At 59.1% G+C, this 16,210-nt stretch overlaps 1 protein-coding gene across 1 annotated transcript; it reads left to right on the forward strand.

Moving 5' to 3' along the window:
• Positions 1–6: 6 nt before the first annotated feature.
• On the forward strand, positions 7–14,864 carry LOC149430613 (uncharacterized; the record flags this gene model as incomplete). The annotated part of the gene is made up of 6 exons (XM_089666189.1): positions 7–846; positions 8,818–8,887; positions 8,957–9,095; positions 9,173–9,247; positions 10,008–10,110; positions 14,022–14,864. Coding segments are annotated over 6 exons (1,320 nt in total), but the record flags the coding sequence as incomplete, so codon positions are not given.
• Between the last annotated feature and the right edge of the window lie 1,346 nt (positions 14,865–16,210).

Below are 16,210 nucleotides of genomic sequence, written 5' to 3' on the forward strand. Positions count from 1 at the left end.
TCTCTCCATCTATCCCCCCATTCTCCTCTCCTCTCTCCATCTATCCCTCCATTCTCCTCTCTCCATCTATCCCCCCATTCTCCTCTCCTCTCCTCTCTCCATCTATCCCTCCTTTCTCCTCTCCTCTCTCCATCTATCCCCCCATTCTCCTCTCCTCTCTCCATCTATCCCTCCATTCTCCTCTCTCCATCTATCCCCCCATTCTCCTCTCCTCTCCTCTCTCCATCTATCCTTCCATTCTCCTCTCCTCTCTCCATCTATCCCTCCATTCTCCTCTCCTCTCTCCATCTATCCCTCCATTCTCCTCCCCTCTCTCCATCTATCCCTCCTTTCTCCTCTCCTCTCTCCATCTATCCCTCCATTCTCCTCTCCTCTCTCCATCTATCCCTCCATTCTCCTCTCTCCATCTATCCCTCCATTCTCCTCTCTCCATCTATCCCCCCATTCTCCTCTCCTCTCCTCTCTCCATCTATCCCTCCATTCTCCTCTCCTCTCTCCATCTATCCCCCCATTCTCCTCTCCTCTCTCCATCTATCCCTCCATTCTCCTCTCCTCTCTCCATCTATCCCTCCATTCTCCTCTCCTCTCTCCATCTATCCCTCCATTCTCCTCTCTCCATCTATCCCCCCATTCTCCTCTCCTCTCCTCTCTCCATCTATCCCTCCTTTCTCCTCTCCTCTCCATCTATCCCTCCATTCTCCTCTCCTCTCTCCTCCTAATCCGCCGTTCTCTTCTTCTTTCCAGCGATATTCGGAGGCCATTTTGGCGTTCCGGCAAGTTCTGTTATTTGATACGAATCATGTGGAAGCGGCTGGAGAAATCGTCCAATGTCAGCAGAGACTGCAGGTGAGTCATCTTCGTCCTCCATCCCGACCATCTCCGTCCTCCACCCCCATAACTGAGAGCGTTCCTCCACCCCCCATCACTCAGAGCGTTCCTCCACCCCCCATCACTCAGAGCGTTCCTCCACCCCCCATCACTCAGAGCGTTCCTCCACCCCCATAACTGAGAGCGTTCCTCCACCCCCCATCACTGAGAGCGTTCCTCCACCCCCCATCACTGAGAGCGTTCCTCCACCCCCCATCACTGAGTGTTCCTCCACCCCCCATCACTGAGTGTTCCTCCACCCCCCATCACTCAGAGCGTTCCTCCACCCCCATAACTGAGAGCGTTCCTCCACCCCCCATCACTGAGAGCGTTCCTCCACCCCCCATCACTGAGAGCGTTCCTCCACCCCCCATCACTGAGAGCGTTCCTCCACCCCCCATCACTGAGAGCGTTCCTCCACCCCCCATCACTGAGAGCGTTCCTCCACCCCCATAACTGAGAGCGTTCCTCTACCCCCATAACTCAGAGCGTTCCTCCACCCCCCATCACTGAGAGCATTCCTCCACCCCCCATCACTGAGAGCGTTCCTCCACCCCCCATCGCTCAGAGCGTTCCTCCACCCCCCATCGCTCAGAGCGTTCCTCCACCCCCCATCGCTCAGAGCGTTCCTCCACCCCCCATCGCTCAGAGCGTTCCTCCACCCCCCATCACTCAGAGCGTTCCTCCACCCCCCATCACTGAGTGTTCCTCCACCCCCCCATCACTGAGAGCGTTCCTCCACCCCCCCATCACTGAGAGCGTTCCTCCACCCCCCATCACTCAGAGCGTTCCTCCACCCCCCATCACTCAGAGCGTTCCTCCACCCCCCATCACTCAGAGCGTTCCTCCACCCCCCATCACTCAGAGCGTTCCTCCACCCCCCATCACTCAGAGCGTTCCTCCACCCCCCATCACTCAGAGCGTTCCTCCACCCCCCATCACTCAGAGCGTTCCTCCACCCCCCATCACTCAGAGCGTTCCTCCACCCCCCATCACTGAGAGCGTTCCTCCACCCCCCATCACTGAGAGCGTTCCTCCACCCCCATCACTGAGAGCGTTCCTCCACCCCCCATCACTCAGAGCGTTCCTCCACCCCCCATCACTGAGAGCGTTCCTCCACCCCCCATCACTGAGAGCGTTCCTCCACCCCCCATCACTGAGAGCGTTCCTCCACCCCCCATCACTGAGAGCGTTCCTCCACCCCCCATCACTGAGAGCGTTCCTCCACCCCCCATCACTGAGAGCGTTCCTCCACCTCCCATCACTGAGCGTTCCTCCACCCCCCATCACTGAGCGTTCCTCCACCCCCCATCACTGAGAGCGTTCCTCCACCCCCCATCACTGAGAGCGTTCCTCCACCCCCCATCACTGAGAGCGTTCCTCCACCCCCCATCACTGAGAGCGTTCCTCCACCCCCCATCACTGAGAGCGTTCCTCCACCCCCCATCACTGAGAGCGTTCCTCCACCCCCCATAACTGAGGGTTCCTCCACCCCCCATCACTGAGTGTTCCTCCACCCCCCATCACTGAGTGTTCCTCCACCCCCCATCACTGAGTGTTCCTCCACCCCCCATCACTGAGTGTTCCTCCACCCCCCATCACTGAGAGCGTTCCTCCACCCCCCATCACTCATTATACACTTCTCAAGCTGCATTATACACTTCTGGCTACAACTGCACAACCAACAGACTCCTCCCTCTCTTTGCAGTCCCTAAGCTCCGCCCAACTGGTTTCGTCAGCAGTGACGTCATCGGGGGTTTGAAATCAATAATCACATTTTTTTCTTCTCTATCGTTTATTGAAGGATACAGCTAAATCACGGATGGGTTTGATGCCCCCAAAACTTAAAGCTAAAACACACCTAAGGGGTGGACCTCTGGTGGTGGCAAAACCCCCCCCAAATCCCCTCCCCCCCGCCTTCCCCCCCCAATCTGCAATACAAGATTCAGGTATTGCCCAGAATCTGAAGGAGATAGGATGGGGACATCTATAGCTCCTAGGTTTTTCATTTTTATTGGCAGTGACGTCATCGGGGGTTTGAAATCAATGATCACGTTGTGTCATCATGCATTGAAGGACACAGCTTCACTAAATCAGTGGTGGCCCCCTGGTGGTTACCAACCCCCCCCCCACCACCACCACCACCTTCAGCAGCAGGATGCTAGGAGGAACTCGGAACTGCCTCAGTGGTGGCCCCCTGGTGGTTACCAACCCCCCCACCACCACCACCTTCAGCAGCAGGATGCTAGGTGGAGCTCAGAACTGAAGCATGCCTAAGGGGTGGCCAACCCCCCCCCCCCATCTATAATACAGGATTCAGGTTTTGCCTTGGAGTTAGGATGGGGAATCTCTATGGCTCCCATTTTTAACTCTTAGTTGGACCATCCAATTTCATGGGCAATAACGTCTGGTCTGGAGACACTGGCCCTGGTGTGGGGGTGATCGGGAACACTGTCGTTGCCTGCACTGGTCTGGAGACACTGACCCTGGTGTGGGGGTGATCGGGAACACTGTTGTTGCCTGCACTGGTCTGGATACACTGACCCTGGGGTGTCGGTGATCGGGAACACTGTTGTTGCCTGCACTGGTCTGGAGACACTGACCCTGGTGTGGGGGTGATCGGGAACACTGTTGTTGCCTGCACTGGTCTGGAGACACTGGCCCTGGTGTGGGGGTGATCGGGAACACTGTCGTTGCCTGCACTGGTCTGGATACACTGACCCTGGGGTGTCGGTGATCGGGAACACTGTTGTTGCCTGCACTGGTCTGGAGACACTGACCCTGGTGTGGGGGTGATCGGGAACTCTGTTGTTGCCTGCACTGGTCTGGAGACACTGGTGTGGGGGTGATCGGGAACACTGTTGTTGCCTGCACTGGTCTGGAGACACTGGCCCTGGTGTGGGGGTGATCGGGAACACTGTTGTTGCCTGCACTGGTCTGGAGACACTGGCCCTGGTGTGGGGGTGATCGGGAACACTGTTGTTGCCTGCACTGGTCTGCAGACACTGGCCCTGGTGTGGGGGTGATCGGGAACTCTGTTGTTGCCTGCACTGGTCTGGAGACACTGGCCCTGGTGTGGGGGTGATCGGGAACACTGTCGTTGCCTGCACTGGTCTGGATATACTGACCCTGGGGTGTCTGTGATTGGGAACACTGTTGTTGCCTGCACTGGTCTGGATACACTGACCCTGGGGTGTCGGTGATCGGGAACACTGTTGTTGCCTGCACTGGTCTGGAGACACTGACCCTGGTGTGGGGGTGATCGGGAACACTGTTGTTGCCTGCACTGGTCTGGAGACACTGACCCTGGTGTGGGGGTGATCGGGAACTCTGTTGTTGCCTGCACTGGTCTGGAGACACTGGCTCTGGTGTGGGGGTGATCGGGAACACTGTTGTTGCCTGCACTGGTCTGGAGACACTGGCCCTGGTGTGGGGGTGATCGGGAACACTGTTGTTGCCTGCACTGGTCTGGAGACACTGGCCCTGGTGTGGGGGTGATCGGGAACACTGTCGTTGCCTGCACTGGTCTGGATACACTGACCCTGGGGTGTCGGTGATCGGGAACACTGTTGTTGCCTGCACTGGTCTGGAGACACTGACCCTGGTGTGGGGGTGATCGGGAACTCTGTTGTTGCCTGCACTGGTCTGGAGACACTGGTGTGGGGGTGATCGGGAACACTGTTGTTGCCTGCACTGGTCTGGAGACACTGGCCCTGGTGTGGGGGTGATCGGGAACACTGTTGTTGCCTGCACTGGTCTGGAGACACTGGCCCTGGTGTGGGGGTGATCGGGAACACTGTTGTTGCCTGCACTGGTCTGCAGACACTGGCCCTGGTGTGGGGGTGATCGGGAACTCTGTTGTTGCCTGCACTGGTCTGGAGACACTGGCCCTGGTGTGGGGGTGATCGGGAACACTGTCGTTGCCTGCACTGGTCTGGATATACTGACCCTGGGGTGTCTGTGATCGGGAACACTGTTGTTGCCTGCACTGGTCTGGATACACTGACCCTGGGGTGTCGGTGATCGGGAACATTGTTGTTGCCTGCACTGGTCTGGAGACACTGACCCTGGTGTGGGGGTGATCGGGAACTCTGTTGTTGCCTGCACTGGTCTGGAGACACTGGTGTGGGGGTGATCGGGAACACTGTTGTTGCCTGCACTGGTCTGGAGACACTGGCCCTGGTGTGGGGGTGATCGGGAACACTGTTGTTGCCTGCACTGGTCTGGAGACACTGGCCCTGGTGTGGGGGTGATCGGGAACACTGTTGTTGCCTGCACTGGTCTGCAGACACTGGCCCTGGTGTGGGGGTGATCGGGAACTCTGTTGTTGCCTGCACTGGTCTGGAGACACTGGCCCTGGTGTGGGGGTGATCGGGAACACTGTCGTTGCCTGCACTGGTCTGGATATACTGACCCTGGGGTGTCTGTGATCGGGAACACTGTTGTTGCCTGCACTGGTCTGGAGACACTGACCCTGGTGTGGGGGTGATCGGGAACACTGTTGTTGCCTGCACTGGTCTGGAGACACTGGCCCTGGTGTGGGGGTGATCGGGAACTCTGTTCTTGCCTGCACTGGTCTGGAGACACTGGCTCTGGTGTGGGGGTGATCGGGAACTCTGTTGTTGCCTGCACTGGTTTGGAGACACTGGCCCTGGTGTGGGGGTGATCGGGAACTCTGTTGTTGCCTGCACTGGTCTGGAGACACTGGCCCTGGTGTGGGGGTGATCGGGAACTCTGTTGTTGCCTGCACTGGTCTGGAGACACTGACCCTGGTGTGGGGGTGATCGGGAACTCTGTTGTTGCCTGCACTGGTCTGGAGACACTGACCCTGGTGTGGGGGTGATCGGGAACACTGTTGTTGCCTGCACTGGTCTGGAGACACTGGCCCTGGTGTGGGGGTGATCGGGAACACTGTTGTTGCCTGCACTGGTCTGGAGACACTGGCCCTGGTGTGGGGGTGATCGGGAACACTGTTGTTGCCTGCACTGGTCTGGAGACACTGGCCCTGGTGTGGGGGTGATCGGGAACACTGTTGTTGCCTGCACTGGTCTGGAGACACTGGCCCTGGTGTGGGGGTGATCGGGAACTCTGTTGTTGCCTGCACTGGTCTGGAGACACTGGCCCTGGTGTGGGGGTGATCGGGAACACTGTTGTTGCCTGCACTGGTCTGGAGACACTGGCCCTGGTGTGGGGGTGATCGGGAACACTGTTGTTGCCTGCACTGGTCTGGAGACACTGGCCCTGGTGTGGGGGTGATCGGGAACACTGTTGTTGCCTGCACTGGTCTGGAGACACTGGCCCTGGTGTGGGGGTGATCGGGAACACTGTCGTTGCCTGCACTGGTCTGGAGACACTGGCCCTGGTGTGGGGGTGATCGGGAACACTGTTGTTGCCTGCACTGGTCTGGAGACACTGGCCCTGGTGTGGGGGTGATCGGGAACTCTGTTGTTGCCTGCACTGGTCTGGAGACACTGGCCCTGGTGTGGGGGTGATCGGGAACTCTGTTGTTGCCTGCACTGGTCTGGAGACACTGGCCCTGGTGTGGGGGTGATCGGGAACACTGTCGTTGCCTGCACTGGTCTGGAGACACTGGCTCTGGTGTGGGGGTGATCGGGAACACTGTCGTTGCCTGCACTGGTCTGGAGACACTGGCCCTGGTGTGGGGGTGATCGGGAACTCTGTCGTTGCCTGCACTGGTCTGGAGACACTGGCCCTGGTGTGGGGGTGATCGGGAACACTGTCGTTGCCTGCACTGGTCTGGAGACACTGGCTCTGGTGTGGGGGTGATCGGGAACACTGTCGTTGCCTGCACTGGTCTGGAGACACTGGCCCTGGTGTGGGGGTGATCGGGAACTCTGTTGTTGCCTGCACTGGTCTGGAGACACTGGCCCTGGTGTGGGGGTGATCGGGAACTCTGTTGTTGCCTGCACTGGTCTGGAGACACTGGCCCTGGTGTGGGGGTGATCAGGAACTCTGTTGTTGCCTGCACTGGTCTGGTGTTGTCACGTAGTTGGTACAGCTCATGGCTCGGAGGAATAGAGACATCTCTGACTCGGGGATCCCCACGTTGCTGAGAACCTGGAAGTTTTCTTTCAGCCAGGTCTACCATCACTTTGTACCAGGCTAGAAACCTCCGTCCCAGAAAATGCCCCCGTAGGCCAAGTCCTGACCTCTCCGCAGACGGGCCTGGATCAGCATTTGACCCCAAGGGCTATTGAGGGTTAGACCTTTGTGCTGGGGGCTTGTTCCATGAATTGCTAACCAGACGTTCTCTGATCGGGACCTTTTAGACCAGGTGAAGGTTGTCTCTCATGTGGCTCCTCCGTGACTACATGGGAGCTTCATTCACTTCTCGCCACAATACACAGATTGCTGTTGGAACCGGCCAGCGATGGAACCGGCCAGCGATGGATCCGACCAGCGATGGAACCGGCCAGCGATGGAACCGACCAGCGATGGAGCCGACCAGCGATGGATCCGACCAGCGATGGAACCGACCAGCGATGCTCCCCTTGCCACTCTCACACTTGTTATTGGTTGCCATCACCTGTAAGAGATGCGGGTTCCAGCCGGTGGTCCTATCCTGCAAAGATTGGTTCCTCTTGGTTGTTATTGGCTGCCATCACCTGTGAGAGATGCGGGTTCCAGCTGGTGGTCCTATCCTGCAAAGATTGGTTCCTATTGGTTGTTATTGGTTGCCATCACCTGTGAGAGATGCGGGTTCCAGCTGGTGGTCCTATCCTGCAAAGAGTTTTGTCTTGTTTTACGCAGAGACAAGGTCGTTTTGAGGCCTAGAATGTCCCTTCTACTCAAGTTAGTTTCGGCCCCGCCAGGTCGTTGTGTTAGTTTCGGCCCCGCCAGGTCGTTGTGTTAGTTTTGGCCCCGCCAGGTCGTTGTGTTAGTTTTGGCCCCGCCAGGTCGTTGTGTTAGTTTTGGCCCCGCCAGGTCGTTGTGTTCTCCTCCATCTATACGGCTCTGGTTCATTAGAAGGAGATCTCCCTCCATTGGTTGGATGCCATTGGGTTCCTATTGAGTGCATCAACCTCTCAGCCGCTGCTTCCATTAGAAATACTGACTCTCTTCCTAGTAGTCCCCGTGAGAAGGAGTCTACTTCTCGTTTTACCATTTCTTGGTGGCTCAGTCATGATCATCCAAGCTTCTGGTCTTCGGGATCGGATTCCAAACCGAGGAATGCTCTCCTAGATCTGTAGGTGCTTCTTGGGCTTTTCAGCATCAGGTTTTCAGAATTATAAGGCCACCACCTACCTGGTGTTCTCTTTGCGCGCTCGCCACGTTCCACCATGTGGTATGTTCAGGCCTTGGCTGATGCCAGGGTGGGAGGTCCTTCATGGGGGCTCTTTGAACTGCACGGTGCCCCCCGCTCTGTTGTGTATTTTTGAGCCTGTTAGCATTTTGTTTTCTGTTGCCCGCCCCTCAGTCCGACTGTTTTTCAACATCCCAACACTTCTGACTTCTTGTGTCCCTCAATGGACAAGGATGAAGAAAGCAAGGCGAAGAAAGTACTTGGAGTCCATTGAGGGACACAGGTCCCCCCACCCTCGTGTCTGTGATCATGCTCTAGGTTCTGCTTTTCCACACAACTGGGACTAGGAGGGGTTCTACTGGGCTGTGCAGTGCTGATGTGGGCGGCAGTATAACCCAACAGTACCCGGCTTCCTGTGTCCCTCAATGACCAGGATGAAGAAAGTACTTGGAGTCCATTGAGGGACACAGGTCCCCCCACCCTCGTGTCTGTGATCATGCTCTAGGTTCTGCTTTTCCACACAACTGGGACTAGGAGGGGTGGTACTGGGCTGTGCAGTGCTGATGTGGGCGGCAGTATAACCCAACAGTACCCGGCTTCCTGTGTCCCTCATAGAAGGATTTTATGGTGAGTCGAAGAATCCTCACTTTACGGCGCAGTAATATGACGTTCTTCTCACATTTCAGGAGATGATAACTTCCACCAGAGTGAAGATCCTCAGTACTGCCCCCCTCAGCCCCCCAGCCACTCCCCTCAGTAAGTATGGTGAGGGTCCCGGGTCCCCGAATTGCGGCAATCTTCCATCTCTCTCGTTGTGTCTTTCAGCCTCAGTGCCTGGACAGAATAATAAATTGTTTGCGCCTCGTAACATCTATAATACAAAATGTGACGCCAATAAATCCGCGGAAGAAGCTGCTGGCAGAGGTGTGGCCCCGAAGATGGCGTCCAACGCTGTGGGTCTCAGGTACTGGGGTCCGGGGACATGGAGGTGTCACTGGTGGTCACTAGTTCTGGTCACTCATTTCTTCCTTCTCTTTCCAGTAAACTTTATCCCATCTGGGTCGGGAACGTCACCAACAAAATTACCGAGGATCTCCTACGATCCAAGTTTGAACCGTAAGTGGTTCCGTGTGCGTCCATCTGTGGTCCTTTCATCTTCTGTATCCCATGAATTGGGAAGACGTGAAATCAGCTCAAATTCTCTGCTGGGAAATAGGAACTGGTTGTGCGGTCACCGAGCCACCAATTAGAAACGTGGCTTCATGAGGTGCCATCCCAAGAAATGCTGTCACCTCATTGGTCTCTGTGGCACAAAGCAAACTGTGATTGGATGAATGAGATGTGTTTGTGTAGCTCAGTGGGCTTCGGTCCTGGCCTGTGTTCCTTGTCTGCCCTGTGACCTCTGACCTCTTCTCTCACACTCTGATCTCTGACCTGTTCTCCTGCACACTGTGACCTCTGACCTGTTCTGTACACTGTGACCTCTGACCTGTTCTCCTGCACACTGTGACCTCTGACCTGTTCTGCACACTGACCTCTGACCTGTTCTGCACACTGTGACCTCTGACCTGTTCTGCACACTGTGACCTCTGACCTGTTCTGCACACTGTGACCTCTGACCTGTTCTCCTGCACACTGTGACCTCTGACCTGTTCTGCACACTGACCTCTGACCTGTTCTCCTGCACACTGTGACCTCTGACCTGTTCTGCACACTGACCTCTGACCTGTTCTCCTGCACACTGTGACCTCTGACCTGTTCTGCACACTGACCTCTGACCTGTTCTCCTGCACACTGTGACCTCTGACCTGTTCTGCACACTGACCTCTGACCTGTTCTCCTGCACACTGTGACCTCTGACCTGTTCTCCTGCCAGGTTTGGCCTCATCCACTCGGTCCGCATCCTCTATAGCAGAACTTGCGCTTTTATAAACTACACCAGTAAGGAGTCGGCTGAAGCTGCGTTCCTCTCCCTGCAGGTATAGACTCCTCCCCCTCCTGTGCTCTCCGCCCTGTCCGCTCCTCCCCTCCTGTGCTCTCCGCCCTGTCCGCTCCTCCCCTCCTGTGCTCTCCGCCCTGTCCGCTCCTCCCCCTCCTGTGCTCTCCGCTCCTCCCCCTCCTGTGCTCTCCGCCCTGTCCGCTCCTCCCCCTCCTGTGCTCTCCACCCTGTCCGCTCCTCCCCCTCCTGTGCTCTCCGCCCTGTCCGCTCCTCCCCTCCTGTGCTCTCCGCCCTGTCCGCTCCTCCCCTCCTGTGCTCTCCGCCCTGTCCGCTCCTCCCCCTCCTGTGCTCTCCGCTCCTCCCCCTCCTGTGCTCTCCGCCCTGTCCGCTCCTCCCCCTCCTGTGCTCTCCGCCCTGTCCGCTCCTCCCCCTCCTGTGCTCTCCGCCCTGTCCGCTCCTCCTCCTCCTGTGCTCTCCGCCCTGTCCGCTCCTCCCCCTCCTGTGCTCTTCGCCCTGTCCGCTCCTCCCCCTCCTGTGCTCTCCGCCCTGTCCGCTCCTCCCCCTCCTGTGCTCTTCGCCCTGTCCGCTCCTCCCCCTCCTGTGCTCTCCGCCCTGTCCTCTCCTCCCCCTCCTGTGCTCTCCGCCCTGTCCGCTCCTCCCCCTCCTGTGCTCTCCGCCCTGTCCGCTCCTCCCCCTCCTGTGCTCTCCACCCTGTCCTCTCATCCCCCTCCTGTGCTCTCCACCCTGTCCTCTCATCCCCCTCCTGTGCTCTCCACCCTGTCCTCTCCTCCCCCTCCTGTGCTGGCCGCCCTGTCCGCTCCTCCCCCTCCTGTGCTCTCCGCCCTGTTCTCTCCGCCCTGTCCGCTCCTCCCCCTCCTGTGCTCTCCGCCCTGTGCTCTCCGCCCTGTCCGCTCCTCCCCCTCCGGTGCTCTCCGCCCTGTCCGCTCCTCCCCCTCCTGTGCTCTCCTCCCCCTCCTGTGCTCTCCGCCCTGTCCTCTCCTCCCCCTCCTGTGCTGGCCGCCCTGTCCGCTCCTCCCCCTCCTGTGCTCTCCGCCCTGTCCGCTCCTCCCCCTCCTGTGCTCTCCGCCCTGTCCGCTCCTCCCCCTCCTGTGCTCTCCGCCCTGTCCGCTCCTCCCCCTCCTGTGCTCTCCGCCCTGTCCGCTCCTCCCCCTCCTGTGCTCTCCGCCCTGTCCGCTCCTCCCCCTCCTGTGCTCTCCGCCCTGTCCGCTCCTCCCCCTCCTGTGCTCTCCGCCCTGTCCTCTCCTCCCCCTCCTGTGCTCTCCGCCCTGTCCTCTCCTCCCCCTCCTGTGCTCTCCGCCCTGTCCTCTCCTCCCCCTCCTGTGCTCTCCGCCCTGTCCGCTTCTCCCCCTCCTGTGCTCTCCGCCCTGTCCGCTCCTCCCCCTCCTGTGCTCTCCGCCCTGTCCGCTCCTCCCCCTCCTGTGCTCTCCGCCCTGTCCGCTCCTCCCCCTCCTGTGCTCTCCGCCCTGTCCGCTCCTCCCCCTCGTGTGCTCTCCGCCCTGTCCGCTCCTCCCCCTCGTGTGCTCTCCGCCCTGTCCGCTCCTCCCCCTCCTGTGCTCTCCGCCCTGTCCGCTCCTCCCCCTCCTGTGCTCTCCGCCCTGTCCTCTCCTCCCCCTCCTGTGCTGGCCGCCCTGTCCGCTCCTCCCCCTCCTGTGCTCTCCGCCCTGTTCTCTCCGCCCTGTCCGCTCCTCCCCCTCCTGTGCTCTCCGCCCTGTCCGCTCCTCCCCCTCCTGTGTTCTCCGCCCTGTCTGCTCCTCCCCCTCCTGTGCTCTCCACCCTGTCCTCTCCTCCCCCTCCTGTGCTGGCCGCCCTGTCCGCTCCTCCCCCTCCTGTGCTCTCCGCCCTGTCCGCTCCTCCCCCTCCTGTGCTCTCCGCCCTGTCCGCTCCTCCCCCTCCTGTGCTCTCCGCCCTGTCCGCTCCTCCCCCTCCTGTGCTCTCCGCCCTGTCCGCTCCTCCCCCTCCTGTGCTCTCCGCCCTGTCCTCTCCTCCCCCTCCTGTGCTCTCCGCCCTGTCCTCTCCTCCCCCTCCTGTGCTCTCCGCCCTGTCCTCTCCTCCCCCTCCTGTGCTCTCCGCCCTGTCCTCTCCTCCCCCTCCTGTGCTCTCCGCCCTGTCCTCTCCTCCCCCTCCTGTGCTCTCCGCCCTGTCCTCTCCTCCCCCTCCTGTGCTCTCCGCCCTGTCCGCTCCTCCCCCTCCTGTGCTCTCCGCCCTGTCCGCTCCTCCCCCTCCTGTGCTCTCCGCCCTGTCCGCTCCTCCCCCTCCTGTGCTCTCCGCCCTGTCCTCTCCTCCCCCTCCTGTGCTGGCCGCCCTGTCCGCTCCTATCCCTCCTGTGCTCTCTGCCCTGTGCTCTCCGCCCTGTCCGCTCCTCCCCCTCCTGTGCTCTCCGCCCTGTCCGCTCCTCCCCCTCCTGTGCTCTCCGCCCTGTCCGCTCCTCCCCCTCCTGTGCTCTCCGCCCTGTCCGCTCCTCCTCCTCCTGTGCTCTCCTCCCCCTCCTGTGCTCTCCACCCTGTCCTCTCCTCCCCCTCCTGTGCTGGCCGCCCTGTCTGCTCCTCCCCCTCCTGTGCTCTCCGCCCTGTCCGCTCCTCCCCCTCCTGTGCTCTCCGCCCTGTCCCCTCCTCCCCCTCCTGTGCTCTCAGCCCTGTCCACTCGCCCTCGTGTGCTCTCCGCCCTGTCCGCTCCTCCCCCTCCTGTGCTCTCCGCCCTGTCCGCTCCTCCCCCTCCTGTGCTCTCCGCCCTGTCCGCTCCTCCCCCTCCTGTGCTCTCCGCCCTGTCCGCTCCTCCCCCTCCTGTGCTCTCCGCTCCTCCCCCTCCTGTGCTCTCCGCTCCTCCCCCTCCTGTGCTGGCCGCCCTGTCCGCTCCTCCCCCCTCCTGAGCTCTCCGCCCTGTCTGCTCCTCCGCCTCCTGTGCCCTCCGCCCTGTCCGTTCCTCCCCCTCCTGTGCTCTCCGCCCTGTCCGCTCCTCCCCCTCCGCTCCTCCCCCTCCTGTGCTCTCCTCCCCCTCCGCTCCTCCCCCTCCTGTGCTCTCCGCCCCCTCCTGTGCTCTCCGCCCTGTCTGCTCCTCCCCCTCCTGTGCTCTCCGCCCTGTCTGCTCCTCCCCCTCCTGTGCTCTCCGCCCTGTCTGCTCCTCCCCCTCCTGTGCTCTCCGCCCTGTCCGCTCCTCCCCCTCCTATGCTGGCCCCTCCTGTCCAATCCTTCCCAATGTCTCATGTCTCCTCCCTCCGTCTCTGGTCTCCTCCCTCCGTCTCTGGTCTCCTCCCTCTTTCTCATGTCTCCTCCCTCTTTCTCATGTCTCCTCCCTCCGTCTCTGGTCTCCTCCCGCCGTCTCTGGTCTCCTCCCGCCGTCTCTGGTCTCCTCCCGCCGTCTCTGGTCTCCTCACTCCGTCTCTGGTCTCCTCCCTCCGTCTCTGGTCTCCTCCCTCCGTCTCTGGTCTCCTCCCTCCGTCTCTGGTCTCCTCCCTCTTTCTCATGTCTCCTCCCTCTTTCTCATGTCTCCTCCCTCTGTCTCATGTCTCCTCCCTCCGTCTCATGTCTCCTCCCTCTGTCTCATGTCTCCTCCCTCCGTCTCATGTCTCCTCCCTCCGTCTCTGGTCTCCTCCCTCTGTCTCATGTCTCCTCCCTCTGTCTCATGTCTCCTCCCTCTTTCTCATTTCTCCTCGCTCCGTCTCTGGTCTCCTCCCTCTGTCTCATGTCTCCTCCCTCTGTCTCATGTCTCCTCCCTCTGTCTCATGTCTCCTCCCTCTGTCTCATGTCTCCTCCCTCTGTCTCATGTCTCCTCGCTCCGCCTCTGGTCTCCTCCCTCTGTCTCATGTCTCCTCCCTCTGTCTCATGTCTCCTCCCTCTGTCTCATGTCTCCTCGCTCCGCCTCTGGTCTCCTCCCTCTGTCTCATGTCTCCTCCCTCTGTCTCATGTCTCCTCCCTCCGTCTCATGTCTCCGCAGGGGCTGAATGTGGAGGGAACTACGTTTGTCCTACAGCTGAGGAACCCGGAACACAATGCGTCCGGAACTCCCGGAGTCAGGATTGGGAAGTGACGGATTTGGCGGATGGAAGTTCCTGAGATGCCAGTTCACCAATCATCTGCTCTTGTTACCATTGGCTGAGCTCCTCCCCCCACTGAACTGTCATTGTAAGAGATCTGATGAATCCGGGGGCCGCCATCCCTGGCTTCTGGTTGCCTGGCTTGTCATGCCGATCCTCTGACTTCATGGAGTTGTGGATGCAGAACAGGCCGCCGTGTGTTGTAGATGGGAGAGGACGCTGGATGTGGAGGTTCTGGAGGTCCTCAGCTGCCATCGTCCTGGGCTGTGTTCCTGAATGGTCTCCATGTTGTTTGTGCAGAGCCCAGGACTTCTGTTTTCACTTGCTGCATGCTGCTGTCCAGTCCGGGACTTTGACGTATTGAAGGCAGAGCATTGGCATGGCTGTCAGACGACTGGCATTCTCAGCAATGGCGGCCTCCTCCATGTCTCTTCCTGGCCTCCTCCATGTCCCTTCCTGGCCTCCTCCATGTCTCTTCCTGGCCTCCTCCATGTCTCTTCCTGGCCTCCTCCATGTCTCTTCCTGGCCTCCTCCATGTCTCTTCCTGGCCTCCTCCATGTCTCTTCCTGGCCTCCTCCATGTCTCTTCCTGGCCTCCTCCATGTCTCTTCCTGGCCTCCTCCATGTCTCTTCCTGGCCTCCTCCATGTCCCTTCCTGGCCTCCTCCATGTCCCTTCCTGGCCTCCTCCATGTCTCTTCCTGGCGAGGTTTTCTAATTAAAATAAAAATTTGCCTTAAATTGTAGTGTTTGTGGGGACTTGTTATGACTGGGGTGCAGGAAGGAGTGCAGGGAGGGGTGCAGGAAGGAGTGCAGGGAGGTGTGCAGGAAGGGGTGCAGGAAGCGGTGCAGGAAGCGGCCCCGCCCGTCGGTCTCCAGTCCCCACAATGCATCTCTTTGTTACTAATAAAGGAAATTTTTTACAATGTTACTGTGTGCGGAGGGGGAGGAGCCTGGGGGCGGGACATCACACTATAATCTGTATGTTGGTGACTGGCAACTCCAAACCTGACTTGTCCAACATTTACCACCCCTGTGTTTCTGTGCCACACTTTTACTACCCACTATTACCATGTCCTGGTATGTCACTTCTACTACTCTGCACCATTGTGTCCTGTGCCACTCCTACCCGCAACCCTGCACCACTCCTACCCGCAACCCTGCACCACTCCTACCTGCACCTTCACTACGCACCAACACCGCTTTGTTCCAGCTCTCCACTATCGAGCCATCATGACCCTGCACTGCTCTGCTACCCACCAGCACTAATGTTCCAGCTCAACCAACCACAGTCCTGCACTGATCTTCTACTGCCTAGTGACACCACTATGTTCCAGCTCAACCAACCACAGTCCTGCACTGATCTTCTACTGCCTAGTGACACCACTATGTTCCAGCTCAACCAACCACAGTCCTGCACTGATCTTCTACTGCCTAGTGACACCACTATGTTCCAGCTCAACCAACCACAGTCCTGCACTGCCTAGTGACACCACTACGTTCTAGCTCTCTACTATCCAACCACAGTCCTCCACTGCTCTTCTACTGCCTAGTGACACCACTATGTTCCAGCTCTCTACTATCCAACCACAGTCCTGCACTGCTCTTCTACTGCCTGGTGACACCACTATGTTCCAGCTCTCTACTATCCAACCACGGTCCTGCATTGCTCTTCTACTGCCTAGTGACACCACTACGTTCTAGCTCTCTACTATCCAACCACAGTCCTCCACTGCTCTTCTACTGCCTAGTGACACCACTACGTTCTAGCTCTCTACTGTCCAACCACGGTCCTGCACTGCTCTTCTACTGCCTAGTGACACCACTATGTTCCAGCTCTCTACTATCCAACCACGGTCCTGCATTGCTCTTCTACTGCCTAGTGACACCACTACGTTCTAGCTCTCTACTATCCAACCACCGCGAGTGTTCTATTACGCTGCACCAATCTTTAAAGACGTGAAAAGGAGTGAAGACTTTGGGTCGGTGTTCCCCGGTTCCTCTGAGCTTCTCCTCACAAGCCTTTCATAGACAATGCAGCTTTGTCAGTCAGGACACTGCGAATCCTCCATCGCCCCACCCCCGAAGAGCA

This window comes from Staurois parvus, unplaced genomic scaffold (assembly GCF_062004578.1).
Source record: "Staurois parvus isolate SC_StPar_1 unplaced genomic scaffold, SC_StPar_1.0 ptg002587l, whole genome shotgun sequence".
Lineage (NCBI taxonomy): Eukaryota > Metazoa > Chordata > Amphibia > Anura > Ranidae > Staurois > Staurois parvus.